The 15,554-nt window shown below is 46.4% G+C and overlaps 1 protein-coding gene across 2 annotated transcripts in view; it reads left to right on the forward strand.

The window, feature by feature from the left end:
* Positions 1 to 1,154: 1,154 nt before the first annotated feature.
* Positions 1,155 to 15,554, forward strand: part of LOC134204253 (protein gooseberry-like) — a 58,178-nt gene continuing 43,778 nt past the window's right edge. The window contains exons 1-3 of one of the 2 annotated variants that reach the window (XM_062679073.1): positions 1,184 to 1,667; positions 6,099 to 7,293; positions 7,401 to 8,293. In XM_062679073.1, coding sequence (XP_062535057.1) covers positions 1,613 to 1,667; positions 6,099 to 7,293; positions 7,401 to 7,542 — 1,392 coding nt within the window. In that variant the 5' untranslated portion in view covers positions 1,184 to 1,612 and the 3' untranslated portion in view covers positions 7,543 to 8,293. Of the gene's footprint in view, positions 1,668 to 6,098; positions 7,294 to 7,400; positions 8,294 to 15,554 lie in introns of those variants that run through there. The other variant, XM_062679074.1, reaches the window with a different exon arrangement.

Here is a 15,554-nt window from a genome sequence, read left to right on the forward strand (position 1 = left end):
ACAAAGATCTTTATTTGATTATGCTAGAAAAAAAGTGAGATTTCAAAACGCAGTTTGAATTTGAAAAATAATATTTCGGCTAAAACTTTTAAGATTGGGGTCCGATCTAGATCATTGTCTATTTGATTTGGTTGACGTATTCCATCCTCCCTGATTGCTTCCAACAAATCCATCGCAAGTCAAATCTCTTGCAAACTTTTTGATTTACTCCAGCCATGCCATCATTATATGACGACGAGTACTATCATGATTCTCGTTTGTCGGATTTACCGCTTAGATCTTACCTTTAGCGGCAAGGCTCCTCCAGAAACTTAATCTATCACTACTACTATACTAAAAAAAAACTTGCATCTCGTTTCCTCTACATTCTAATTATCGCTGTAAATCAACCCTATTTTTACACCACCCAAGTTCATAAACTAATCCTGGTTTCAAACTGGAACATTCTTCCAATTTTAAACCAACACACCACCACCGCTTCCCAGCACCCGAAAAAACACGAAACAATCATCATCAAACTGCCTTAATGGCATTGTGCACAATTCCAGTTCTAAGCCGTTGGACCATTTGTCACCCAACAAACACGACATTGGCTCAGAAGTTACCGCCAACGAAGCTGCCACATAGGCTTTCCCTGTGCCACACATTACTGCCCCCTATTCGTGTGGCAGTTTCCCTCTGTGGCTCTAAGGCCGTTAAACGCCATAAACTTCCCTCAAATCCCTGCCCAGAATAGCGCGGGCTATAATATATCGATCACCACATCTGTGCGGCGGCGACCGACCACCTTCAAGGAGAAGATCAAAGCCCGGTTTGCCGCCTCCACTGATAAGAAACATCGATCATCGCAGGGAGAATTGTCGCCCTCCGACGAAGTGGTAGTCGTCGTCGTAGTCTTCGGGGTGACACAATGCAACGAATGCACGCGATGCATTGAAGACTGACGTCCACTGGTATTGGTGCGGCGCTCGAACCAATCAGCGACGAGCGGCTGCGCAAAACGATGATCGACTTGGTCGACTCTGCGCTATGATGGACGATCGAAGAAGAACGGGAAAGACAAAGCGGAATACGCGAGAATGGGGTGGGCGTGGCCAGGCGTTTGGATGCGATTGTTTGGGAGAGTACGATGGAAGAACCGCAGAGAAGATGGAAACGAAAAAAAAAAACGTGGGAATGATGATGCCGAAGCCGGCCCGGGTTCGGTGGAGTAAAGAACCTGCCGAGCGGGCGAATGTTGCAGTCAGTAAGGTGCTAGCCTCTCAAGGAGAAACATCTCGTCCTCATCGCAAGAAAACTGGTTTCGGTTTAGTTTTTTTCCTTTCTTCAGTCGTTGAGAACATTATCTTTGGAATACAAAGCTGCAAGGAGGAGTGGGCGAGAGTAAACAGAAGCGAAGTGATCGTCGCTGTCAAGTGAATGTTTATTTTGATTGCTTTGAGGAGTTTATGTTTGTTGGCAATACGGACCGAAAGTGAGAGAAGTGTTTGCTTTTGGGACTGTTTAATCGATCGGGAAGTGTTGTTGAACTGAAAGTGATACGAAAGTTAATTTGGACCGATATTTGGCGAACGCGATCAAGTTGGAGCTGCACGGTGATCTAAACGACAGAATGGCAGTGGCAAGTTTGAACATGTCGCCGATCTTCTCCGGATATCCATTCCAAGGTAAGTCTGCGATGCTGGCGCAAGGTTTTCATGTTCGTTTCTGGAAAGTCATGATCGTTTAATCAAAGTGAGAGACTGAGGGCGGTGAGCCGTCGGGCGGTTGGGCTTTGTGTCTCGCGGGATCACGGATAACAGTTGGTCCCGCGGAGCCATATGTTGTTGCGTTTGGTCGATCGGTGTCGATCATTTATCGCTTCTGCGGGATCATAAATCATAGCGATCCTGCCGGGCGGCGGCAGCACTGGAGGTGAGAAAGTTTGATCCTCTGTGCGGCAACAGACGGCAGGCAAGGATCTATTTTTCCTCTAGGGAAAAGAAGGGCGTTGTAATTTTTAATTCGAATGCGGCCGACGGGGAAAGTGGGTTCTGATCGTGAATAAATTCTCAACCATTTGTAGGGTGAGAAGCCATTGTAACAGAAGGTTACTTGGGATGAATATCAAAGGGACCGAATCGATCGAGAGACCGAAGGAGAACTGCTTGCACTCGGCAAGGGGCTAACAAGATTAATGATTGTAAATATGTTATTGTTTGGTCATTGTTCGGGGCTCGGGAAATGGACTGGCTTTGTGCAACGGGGAAGAAGTGCTTGAGAGCTGGGAAAGAGGATTAAATTGATCTTTTGGATGTTTGCTTGTGCGCAAGGCATGACGGAGACATAGATCCTATCGGGTGTTGCGTTGGTTGTAGATCAGGGATTAAGATAAGCTTATTAGGACGTTGAGTCGATCCAGGATTTAGATTTTTGCGTGAGCTTAGCAGAAAACGTAAAAATCTTACGCACGATTGCATTTTGGAAATTGAGTAAATCAAGCAAGGATGCATTTTGTGCATCCCGTCATTATGAGTCAGACTTCAAGATTCAATAAGTTTAAGTCTTTCAAAAGTATTTCCAAATCTGATTAAAAAAGGTGTGGTTTATTTACTATGAATCTATGTTTTGGATACATTGAAGAACTGAAACTTGTTGATTTTTCTGTACCGCACCACATTCAGTGTTTGTAATATTTTTGAAGTTTTAAATTGTTTTTATAGCATTCTTGACTTGACGGGCTTTCCATGGAGTTTAAATTAAAAATACTTGTAGCAGGACTCCATAGTCCTGATCGATTGTCAGGGTGTGTCAATGATTTGAGGGATCAATCATGATTTGTTTAAGAATCTGGTCATCGGTTATGCCACGAACAGCTCAATTATGATCGCGTTGAATCGAGCTCCGCTATTGGCCTTCGCATAAATAAGTGTCTATTCCCTCGCCATAATCCTTCAATTTCCCACCTGAAAACTCATTAAAATTCGAGATACATCACCTTCGCTTTTCAGAACCTTCTCCCCGCTCGCGTGACCTCCCTGTCAAATGCATCCCGCGAAGAGCACGAATGCACTCCAGAAGCGCACTCCCAGACACGCTGGCGCGCATTTTTTGCGCTCTCCGCTTTCGATCGATCTTCCGCGCACCGAATACGAGCTCGGGGCCCTAAAGGACGGAAAAAGGAAGAAGCGATCACGGCGGGTGGCGTGGTATGGCAGGGCGGCGATACAAGCGCGCACATATTTTATTACAAAATTTGAGCGCTGATCCCGGGTCGCCCAGGGCCGGAGGGGATCAGCAGCGGTACCTCCCACCGTATCATCACGGGCTGCGATCCGTCGACCGGTCGACCACGGCGCGAGCTCTATGGAGTGAGGGCGGCGAACTGCCTTTGATCTTATTTTCAGTAATTCCTGTTTTCAACAATAACTCGACACCCTCTCTCGCGATTTCTTCCGAGCGATCGATGGACGATGGGGCGACGGGATCCCCGGGTCTCAGACGAAGATGCTCGATAATGATAACGTAATGGTATTGGAAATATTTTATTACTTCAACGCTAGCTGGTCCCTCCGAGAACACACCGAGGGAGCTCTCCGAGGATCGTGATCTTTGGGTGCAAACGCGCAGTGAGAATAAATCGCGTCGAAATTTTTCGCCGACCTGGCCACGTCCTACTCCAGCATGGTCCACCGAGGTCCCCGAAGGAACCTCCTAATGTAATAATTTATATGGATGTTTAATATATTTATAAACTAAATGATCAATTTATATGATAAAGTATCGCCGCCGGGGGCGCACTCAGTACTTCAGGACTCTGCACAACGACGTACATTTTAATCAATTGATCGCGCGATCGCCGTCTAGGCCGAGCTGGGACCCTCGAAGAGGCGTGCGGAGGCGGATCTCAAGCGAGCAGAATTTAATCAAATTGCCGAAATCGACCAGTTGGTTATTCACGGAATGCCGACAACGACACCGACAGCAACATGTGTCCACGGCTACATTCAAAGGGGATCATTTATCTTTTCAACACGTTCGTTGCTCGGATGGGTTCACTACAAGAAATTTATGGACCTCTGATGAACACACACGCACGCAGGCAAGAGGCTGCCATGTTCATTGATCGAGGACTGATTTATAGGTCACTAATTCAATTTCTGCTCCGCGGCACATGGGAGACTCCAGAAGGTTCGAGTAACTCCACAGCCTTTCGGAATAACGATCGAGCATTGCGTCTAATTATAGCACACAAGTGAGGCAGAAATTGAAGTCAAACATCGTGATCATGCTTGCGGAATTGATCGACGATCGATGGCAGCTTGCCTTGCCTCGCCACGATCATGCCCGAAGAAAGGCGTAACAATCCCGCACCATATAATTAGATTTTAATATACAACGTGTAAACATGCTGTTCACATTCATCATCTTCCGAGTCGACTGACTTTGGCGTTGATTTCTGTAGGATCACCTTCGTGCAGGAACCGGTTTCCTCGTCGTCAAAATATTTCACAATTTTATTGAGCAATTTCCGCCGGGAACCAACCACGAAAGTGCAAATAATAATATTCAAAATTATAATCCGCCTCGAGGATTCCGGATCACACACGTCGGGACAGCAAATCTAATTTACTGCTTCGGCGGAAAAGCCTGGCGAGGATCGTTTGAAACACATGGCCTCAAACAAAGCATTCGTATCAAATGGCATCGTTCTCCCGTCTGGCTACCGATCGTGACCTTCCGAGTGTGCAGCATTTTCACGCTTACACTCATCCAAAAAATACAAAAGGCCAACAATTCGTCAGAATTTGAATGCCACAAATCCGCATGCTCCGCTAAAAACCATTAAATTCTAATTAAGCTACCATCCGTTCCGTAGCGGGAGCAAGTCCGCGGCGCGAACACGAATTCCGCTGCGGAATGATAAATGAACCCCAGGAGGGTTCGCTTCGGACTCGCTCCAGCCGGGACACCGAACAGTAGCCTAATGATCGTTTCGGTATTTTGTTTCGCTTCGCCCAGCCTCGCCTGGTGCTGAAGACATGGCAGGCAGGCACCATTGGCGGAATAATTAATTGCAATTCGCGCCTAATTGAAGTGTAATCAAATACGACGCCAAGGTCGATGTCTGGATGTCCGAGTGGATCATACTTTGTGGAAGAGTCCTCACGCCGGGACGTCGCGCGGCATCTTCAGCCCGATGATTGATAGGTTTGACCTTCACACGTTGTCAGTCGTCGCATTAGTCACGCACAGGAAATGCCGTAACTTGCGTAAAGGACAGAACAACGTGACGGTTGGGCGTAGTAATCGTTGCCCTTATTTGGAGCCTGCTGGTCACGATTCCGTTGACAAATGACATCCCCTCTTCTGATCCATCCCTTCCATGGAACTGGCTGTGGCGTGTCAAAAGTCTGCCGGATTTTAATTCTCTGCTCGCTTGCCGACGCAGAACTTCTTCGCAAAACGCACCGCAAAAGATGGAAGGAAAATTGTACCCTTTTGCGCACCAGCGCGATCAAAAACGAAGATCGCGAATCGCCGCAAGGTTTTAATCAATATGAATCAACAAGCCCGTTCCCTCTTTCCGCTCACCTCCGTTCCCACCATGCATCAACAGGAAATTAATTAAACCGGTTGAATTCCCCTGCAATTGATCGATCACCCACGATCAATTGAGCTTATTCTCTCGCGTCACTTCATCCTCAATTTGTGTTCCCTTTCAAAACGGTCACCGAACAATACCCGGCCGGCCTCATTACAAGATCCTAATCGCTTGCCCCTTGTCGTCCCACTTGTTCTTCTGCCGCCACACTGCCGTCGGCCCGAACACAATTCGGATGACACAACAATGTGACACCCCGCCGGAGTATGACACGGCACAAAAGCCGACCGACGACGACTACGACGGTCCCGAATGGCTCCGAAAGAGAAATGGATCAATTTTTCATTCCGCCTTCTCGCTGGCTCATTCAGCAGCCTCAGTTTCTCACCACCGAGGTTCTAAGTGTGCAGATCGGTTGACCGCCTTTGAAGTCTTTCGACCACCCGCGCTATGAATTGTACAAATTTGTGAACAGGTTAGCCTAATGAGATTCTTTCTTCTTCTCTTTTTACAGGACAGGGACGTGTGAACCAACTCGGAGGAGTATTCATCAACGGGCGCCCCCTTCCCAATCATATTCGGCTGAAAATCGTAGAGATGGCTGCGGCCGGTGTGCGGCCCTGTTCCATCTCCCGGCAGCTACGAGTTTCGCACGGGTGTGTTTCGAAGATCTTGAATCGCTATCAAGAAACGGGGTCGATTCGCCCGGGAGTTATCGGAGGATCTAAGCCACGCGTTTCCACACCGGAGATCGAGAACAAAATCGAAGAGATGCGTAAGGGTAATCCCGGAATCTACAGCTACGATATCCGTGAGAAACTGATCAAGGAGGGAATTTGCGATAAGAATTCAGCGCCGTCGGTTAGCTCGATCACTAGAATTCTTCGCGGAGGCCGTCCTGAGGATGAACGCCATGGAAATCACTCGATCAACGGCATTTTGGGAGGATCTTCGTGCGATGAGGATAGCGATACGGAATCCCAACCTGGAATCGAACTCAAGAGAAAACAGCGTCGTTGCAGAACTACCTTCAACGGAGAACAGCTGGAGGCGTTGGAGATCGCATTCGCCCGAACACAGTACCCTGATGTGTACACTCGTGAAGAACTCGCGCAGAAAACTCGCCTAACGGAGGCCCGCGTTCAAGTGTGGTTCTCCAACCGTCGTGCACGTCTACGTAAGCACATGAGCTCCCAGCAACTCGCTGCCTACAACGCCCAGTACCCTGCTCCATTCGAACAACAAGCGGCTGCTTCCGCTGCTGCTGTAGCCGCTGCCTCCATCCCAACAAGTTCCGCCGGATTCCCATCAAGCATGCAATCGTGGAGTCAAGCGTGCTACCCACCGACCAACCAAACATCCATCCACGCTGCATCCCAAACGGCCTACAACCCACTGGCCCAAACCATGATCCACCCAACATCAGCCACCATGAGCCCACCAGCCTCCCTCAGCCCGCCGACATCAATCAGCCCGGTCCACAACCAAATCCCGTCCGCCACCTCCGCAAACCACCATTCAACCACCACCTCGTCCAACTACAACTACTTCCCCATGCTGGACAACTCCCAGTCCTACGCATCTGCTGCTTCCTACGCTCCGACGAACACCTCCGCCAACGCATCCACCACCATCGACAACTCATCCTCGCAATGGCGCTCGTCTCATTCAACCCACAACAAAGCCACCACCGAATGGGACGCCTATAGGTAAGTGTCAAACAATTAACACCTCCCCCAACTAAAACAAACTTTCCCTTCCCAAACAAAAACAATATCTAATCAACACTTTTTCATTTCTCTCCTTCCTTCCGCAGTTCGTTCTTCTCGAACAACATGAACCACCATCACCACCCGCACCACGCTTACTCCGCAGCAGCAGCCGCTGCCGCCGAAGCCAAGTCCGGCTATCCGTACTTCGGTCAGCTCGGAGGCCTGGACATGAGCCGCCTGCATTGAAACAAAAACACACCTATAAATTAATCATAATTAACTCACACACCCACTTTCAAATATGGGAGAGAGTGGGACAGTGTGTGCAATCGAAAAAAAATGCATAATTTGTCCCGCGCGCGCGGCCAAAGCACTTGACCGCCGACGGTGCCCCCGCCGCAATGTAGATAGCGAAAAGTTTCCGTTTTCAGGGAGTTCATAAATATTCAAGCACGCGTTCAGTTCGCTGCGGTTTTCCATGGAGCGGTGCGCGACTTTGCGCTGTATCTCGTTATCTCTAGAAGGGGGCTAGATTTTTAAGTGTTTCAAGTTGGCTGAAAATATGTACCTTAGCTAATTTTTATGGGCTTTTGCATGGCCACGGCGATCGATCGACCGACAGGACAAAGCGCGCTGCAAAGTTGTAAATATTTGGATATGAGCTGCCGATGGGTGCCTTGTTCGGGGGTTTTCATAAATTCAGTTTTATTAGCAGTAAGGGTTAGCTCGAGCAGGGTTAGTTTGTAGCAAAGGTAACAAAGGTTTAGTAGTCGTCGACGTGTGCAGTGCGCGAAAGGTGCGAATGTAGATTTACTTTACAAATTGAGAGAAATGTTATCAGACTGTTTTTGACTAGATATGAGACAATTAGACGATAAGAATATTTCTAAATTAGATAAAATTGAATTCCTTACATTAAACTAATAAGCTGAGAAGATATTTATATACAAAAATGAGGTACAAAGAGATTAATGCGTAATAAACTGTTCAAAAATAATTCAGTTGTTGAGAATGTTGAAAGAAATAATCCTCAAACTTTTTTTTAAAGTAATCATCTGAGTCACAAAACAATTATAATAATCAACAAGTGAATTGACCTTTCCCGTCTTTTTTTTTTATTTACTCAATCGATCCTTTGGATTATTGAAGGTCAACTTTCTCAAAGAACCAATATTCTATGACGCCTCTAAGTATGTTTAAAATTTGAAATAAAATATCGAAAAGCGCTGTTTTTTTTAATGATTTCCCTATTTTCAACGAACATCGGGTGAATTTTTCAAGGTTCACACGGGCAGGACTTTTTCGGTTTTTGTTTCGATTTTAAAAATAGTTAGAGGCTTCAAAAAATATGGGTTCTTTAGAAAAATTGACAATAAACGAGACAAAATAGTTGACGGGAAGGTCAATTGGGCTAAGAGGTTAGTTATAATGCCCTATGTTCGCAAGTTTTATTAATTCACTAAGGCAAAAACGGAAATGGCTACCTCCTTACGGCCAACAAGGAAAGGAAAGATTGTTAGCTCGACTCTTGTTGTTCTTGATTCACTTTGTTAAGGGATGCGTTTATAATCGCTGTGAAGTTGTTCTTAGCAGCTGCTAAAAAGATTTTTAATTATTTTTTCCAATTTTGCAAGCACTAAAAAGTAGGTTAACTCAAAGTGTCAATGCTCTTATCTGGTCAATCCTTTCAGGACGAATTTTTTACGCCGATCTAATGAACAACTAACTAACATACGCCAAAACTAGTATAGAAAGGGCAAAAATGGTAATTTTGTTTTTGATGTCCGAAGCAGCCCATACTGTTCTGGAGTACATATCCTCGAATGCATCAGCAAATATGGGTAGAAAATAAAAAGTATGTCCAAGAGTATGTATGTGATCATTATTTGTTATTGGGCTGCGAAATGGTGAGTTGACATCCGGGAAGGGGCGCCTAACATACCTCTGGTCCTCACAAGTTCCAATACTCACGCTTCCACGGGTCTTCCGATGACAATTGACCGCCAGCTAAGGGTTGCGTGCTTAGCTGGTAGTGCAGCCTGGGCACTGTTGTCCTTCTGACATCAGCTAGAGTGAGAGGGTGCGTCCTGTGGGGTCTGCCTAGGATGTGATGGGGTTCGACAGTGGGCTCTGTTGAACTTCTATGAAAAGCTGCATATGTCCCCAAGCAGGCCCTAAAGCGACCGTGTGCCGCTCAAAGCGCACTAGCCTAGTCCTGGTGTTGGGTGGAACTTTAAACAAATTTGACCCGACTGAACCGAGCGTCTGTTCACCAAGGAGGTGCGGCTCCAACAGCGTCTGTTCTGGCATCCAGCGGTTGAGTATGAAATGCTATTCCCGGAAGCTATACCTAAGATGGCAGCCCCATCCCGGTGGATAGGGAACCTTGGGCCAACAACCTATTATTTATTTATTTATTCAGACTAAGGCCGGAGTGGCCTGTGCGGTATATAAGAGTCTTCTCCGTTCGGCTCGGTCCATGGCTACACGTCGCCAACCACGTAGTCTACGGAGGGTCCGCAAGTCATCTTCCACCTGATCGATCCACCTTGCCCGCTGCGCACCTCGCCTTCTTGTGCCCGTCGGATCGTTGTCGAGAACCATTTTCACCGGGTTACTGTCCGACATTCTGGCTACGTGCTCGGCCCATCGCAGTCTTCCGATTTTCGCGGTGTGAACGATGGATGGTTCTCCCAACAGCTGATGCAACTCGTGGTTCATTCGCCTCCTCCACGTACCGTCCGCCATCTGCACCCCACCATAGATGGTACGCAGCACTTTCCTTTCGAAAACTCCAAGTGCGCGTTGGTCCTCCACGAGCATCGTCCAGGTCTCGTGTCCGTAGAGGACTACCGGTCTAATTAGCGTTTTGTAGATTGTCAGTTTGGTACGGCGGCGAACTCTATTCGATCGGAGCGTCTTGCGGAGTCCAAAGTACGTACGATTTCCAGCCACTATGCGTCTCCGAATTTCTCTGCTGGTGTTATTTTCGCCAACAACCTACTGTTCCCAAAACATCAATTTGTTCGAGAATCCGATAATGAAAGAATACGGACTGATTTTACGGCGACGACTCTTAGCGCGAAACAACGGACACGAATAGGAACATGGAACGTTTTAGCCCTAGCCCAGCAGGGTAAATTTGCACAACTTGCCAGTGAGGCACGCCGCATGAAGCTTGAGATCCTGGGACTGAGTGAAGTCCGTTGGCCAAACTTTGGAGAACACAGAACGCCGTCGGGACAAGTTCTGCTACACTCTGGTTTACGAGGTGAACACGCTCCCCGGCATCGCGGAGTTGGCTTGCTACTAGGCGCTCAGGCACACTCTGCGCTTATGAAGTGGGAACCTATAAGTGAAAGGATAATCGTTGCCAGATTTAGAACACGGGTCCGAAACCTTACTATAATCCAATGTTATGCGCCAACCGATGCTGCCGATCTGCAAGACAAAGAGAACTTCTACAGTCAACTCAATGCCGTCGTAGATAGAATTCCGAAGGGTGATATCAAGATCTGTTTGGGCGACTTCAATGCGAAGATCGGATCCGACAACTCGAACCATGAGCGCATTATGGGACGCCATGGTCTCGGAGAAATGAGCGAAAACGGAGAGCTGTTCGCAGAATTTTGTGGTAATAATGAGATGGTGATCGGGGGATCGCTCTTCCCTCATCGACCGGTTCACAAGGTCACGTGGGTCTCCCGTGACGGCTTTACAGAAAATCAAATCGACCACATCTGCATCAGCCGAAAATGGAAACGGAGCCTTCTTGATGTACGGAATAAACGTAGTGCCGATATCGCGTCTGATCATCACCTCCTCATCGGCGAAATACGCCTGCGCATTGCGCGGATTCGTCGGCAGGAGGAAAGAGTTGGACGACGATTCAACACACGCCGACTGGAAGATGCCACGGTGAAACGGTCCTTCGTTGAAGAACTGTAGACGCGTGCTGCAGATATTCCGGAAAGTGGCAGCGTGGAAGACCAATGGACCGCCATCAAGAATGCCTTCATCGCCACCAGCGAGAATAATCTGGGCGAACTGCGCACCCAGAGAAAGCAATGGATCACCGATGAGACCTGGAGGAAGATAGAGGAGCGAAGAGAAGCCAAAGCCGCAAAAGAGCGATCGAAAACCAGAGGAGCCAAAGTCTTAGCCCGTCAACGATACGCGACTCTTGAGAAGGAAGTAAAACGCTCATGTCGACGGGACAAGCGAGCGTGGGCAGACTCTCTGGCCGACGAAGGACCGGGGACATTCGCCTCCTCTACGATATCTCACGACGCTTAAGCGGGGCGAAGATGAATGCAACGATGCCTGTGAAAGACGCGAATGATCAGTTATTGGCCGACCCAACTGACCAGCTGAAACGCTGGTTCGAGCACTTCGAACAACTTTTTCAAGTGCCAGCCAGGCCATCACCACCTCGTCATGATCTGCCTAGGATCCGACGTATAACACGCGTCAATACCGACTCTGCTAGAGATTCAAACCGCCATCCAAAGCATGAAATCGAATAAAGCCCCAGGGGTCGACCGCATATCAGCCGAGATGCTCAAAGCTGACCCCATGACATCCGCACAACTACTGCATCGTTTATTTCGTTTTGTGCAAAATTATCCTAGCCCGGATTCAGGAGAAGATCGATGCGACTCTCCGTCGGCAGCAGGCCGGATTCCGTGCCTGTGTGGATCCTGTGTGGACCATATTGTCACGCTCCGCATAATTCTGGAGCAGGTCAACGAATTCCAAGAGTCCCTTTACTTGGTATTCATTGACTACGGAAAAGCTTTCGACCGTCTCAATCACGAGAATATGTGGGGCGCCCTGAGACGCAAGGGGGTTCCTGAGAAAATCATCGGCCTCATCGAAGCACAGTACGAGGCCTTTTCGTGTAGAGTGCTGCACAATGGGGTCCTGTCCGACCCTATCCGGGTCGTAGCTGGTGTGAGGCAAGGATGTATTCTATCACCGTTACTGTTCCTCATCGTAATCGATGAGATTCTGGTAGATGCGATTGACCGTGAACCAAACCGCGGGCTGTTATGGCAGCCTATAACCATGGAGCACCTAAACGACTTCGAATTGGCTGATGACGTAGCACTCCTCGCGCAACGGCGCTCTGATATGCAGAGTAAGCTCAACGACCTTGCCGAGCGCTCCTCCTCGGCAGGTTTAGTCATCAACGTCAACAAAACCAAATCGTTGGATGTAAACACGGTGATTCCTTCCAGTTTCACAGTAGCCGGGCAACCAGTGGAGAATGTTGAAAGCTTCCAATATCTTGGTAGCCAAATGGCGTCAGACGGCGGTACCAAGATCGACATAGGTGCACGGATCAAGAAAGCAAGGGCTGCCTTTGCGAGTTTAAGAAATATCTGAAAAAAGAAACAGGCAAATAAGTGAAAGCATCAGAATACGAATTTTCAACTCTAACGTGAAATCTGTGCTGTTATACGCTAGCGAAACATGGTGTGTATCAGTGGAGAACACTCAACGGCTGCAGGTGTTCATTAACAGATGCCTGCGGTATATAATTCGGGCCTGGTGGCCTCACAACTGGATCTCAAACAACGAGCTCCATCGTCGTTGTCACCAGAGGCCGATAGCAACAGAAATTCGGGATCGGAAGTGGGGCTGGGTCGGCCACACTCTACGTAGGGGCGGAAACGAAATCTGTAAACAAGCATTAGACTGGAACCCAGCGGGACATCGCAGCAGAGGCAGACCCAGAGGCTCATGGCGGCGAAGCCTCAATAAAGAAATAAAAGAAGTCGACCGAAATCTAACCTGGCAACAGGTTAAAGCGATAGCCGGGCAACGCTCAGGATGGAGATCTTTCAAGTCGACCCTTTGCACCACCGGAGGTGTACAGGATCCATAAGTAAGTAAGTAATTATTTGTTATTTACTAGCTGTCAAGAGTCTTCAAAAACCTCCTCAAGCCAAACTTGATTCCATTTGCTTGATTAGATCCCGACATATGCAGAAATGTGTGTTTCATTTGTATGGGAGCCCCCCTTATAGAGCGGGGAGAGGTCTAGCGCCATCTTGAGAACCTTCCGCGGCCCCAACCTAAAAACCCCTGCAAACAAATTTTCAGGCCGATCGGCTCAGTAGTTTCCGAGTCTGTAAGGACAGACAGAATTTCTTTTTTATGTATATAGATAGAGGAACGGTTCGGCACTTCATCCCATAGCTCGCTATATTGAAAACAATTCTAAGATAGATTGAAAACAAGAACCGTGCTGGCTTGGGATTGAACCGACATGCTAACTTGTTGGGAAGAGGAAGGCGGTCCCGGATTGGCCAGCCGGACAGAATTGGACATCACGTCATGGGGTTTCGACATCACGGCAGGAGCAGCAGAAGACTTAACAGTCTGGATGGATCATGCATCAACGCGTTGGTGGCGATCGCGACACGTTCGACAAGAATACTTAGATGAGCAGCTTCTAGCATGGTGACCGGTTCGGAAACAATTCCAGCAAAGCTTCCTTTGGGATATCAGCTCTCTTCTTTGGCTGACGGGCATCTTGGAGAATGTTTTGCACTGGAATAGAAAGTGTCGTTCGAAGCAAGCATGACGTATCGTACTAACGAACATCGTCATCGAAGGAAAAAAATATTAAAAATCAAAATACGAACAAAATTTTGAAAAATAGAGGTATTTTCAACTCTAAAATTCAGCCACATCACGGAGATATTTAGTTGGGGATCATATTTGGGATGTGAACTTTCAGATTCCCACAAAAATCTTGCGCAAACTTGCGCCATTTTGAGAAAAAGACGAATTTCGCGCCAACCCTTCTATGGGGCTGGCAGCACCATCTCAGAATCGAATGAAACTTGGTGGAAATAAAGATATGGTATTTCTAAGCCACTCTGCATACTTAGTTTTTCAAAAATTGTCAAGAGTAACATTTGATGAGGGCCTAATTTTTTTCATGGATTTTTTATAAATCGATGTAACTCTAAAATGACAAGACCTACAAAAAAGTGTTGTATGGCGGACTATCGTGAAATTCCCAGAAGTTTTTTGGAAAAATATCCAAAAAATAAAATACCGATTTCTACACTGAAAAAAATTAAAAAAATCTCAGAAATCGATGAAATTTTTTCTGCAGATAGGTATTTTAATTATCTAACTTTTCTGGGAATAATGTTCCTGTGACATATTTAAGGAAAAAAAGTTTTTCTAACAAAAACTTTTTTCATGTCCATATTGAGTGAAAATTTATCAGCGTGTTTTATGCCTACAGCGCCAATTATAGGTTCAGCAGCCAATAATCAACCAACGACACATTTTGGACGTATAAACATTTGTTTGGGAAGCAATTTAGCATAATCTAACATAATTGTGGACCAACATTTGAAAAGGGTCTATGTTTTATTTGACTTTTTGTATCGAAGTAACTTAAAAACTATTACAAAAAAATAATTACTTTGGAAACGGGCAATGTTGCCGAAACGAAACTGATGTTATATTTAATTGTAATAGTGGAAAAGAAGATGTTGTTTTTCAGCAAAGGCTAACCACTGAACGGTGTAATTTAGAAACCGTTATAAAGCCTGTAGATGATTTTGTATCGTATTTTATTGAAAAAATTGATAAACTTAAAACTTATGACATTATTTGCAAACAACAAAACACTTGTACTGTTAGATTTATCTGAAAATTATCCATTCATTATCCAAAATGCTGCTCAAGGTTGGATAATTCGCAGGCAACAATACATCCATTCGAAGTTTACTGTAAAAGAAACGGTTAGTTAGAAAACGTTAGCTTTATTAATCAGAAGTAATGACCCATGACACAAAAGCTGTTCACTTATTCATTTAAAAATTAATTGACTTTTTGAAACAGTCGATCGATTTTACAAAAATTACTGTTGTGTCTGGGTGAGCTGCAGCACATTATAAAAATAAAAGGAACTTTGCAAGTCTGTGTAATTTAAATTCAAAACATGGCTTAGAAGCAGAATGGCACTTTTTTACAACATCGCACGGAAAAGGCCCTTGAGAAGCTATTGGTGGCACTCTCAAACGAATGGCAAAACGAGCAACTCTTGCCAAAGATTATGGAAATACTATCAAGACTCCTCGGGAGTTGTACGAATGGGCGAATGGGCACGTTTTCAATCAAACAAAAATATCACTATATTACATTTCTGTTATATCACGAATGAGCAATATCGCCATCGGGGGTGGCAATGGGTCTGGGGGTGAGAATGGGTCATCGTTCTCACCGCG

This window comes from Armigeres subalbatus, unplaced genomic scaffold, assembly GCF_024139115.2.
Source record: "Armigeres subalbatus isolate Guangzhou_Male unplaced genomic scaffold, GZ_Asu_2 Contig486, whole genome shotgun sequence".
Taxonomy (NCBI): domain Eukaryota; kingdom Metazoa; phylum Arthropoda; class Insecta; order Diptera; family Culicidae; genus Armigeres; species Armigeres subalbatus.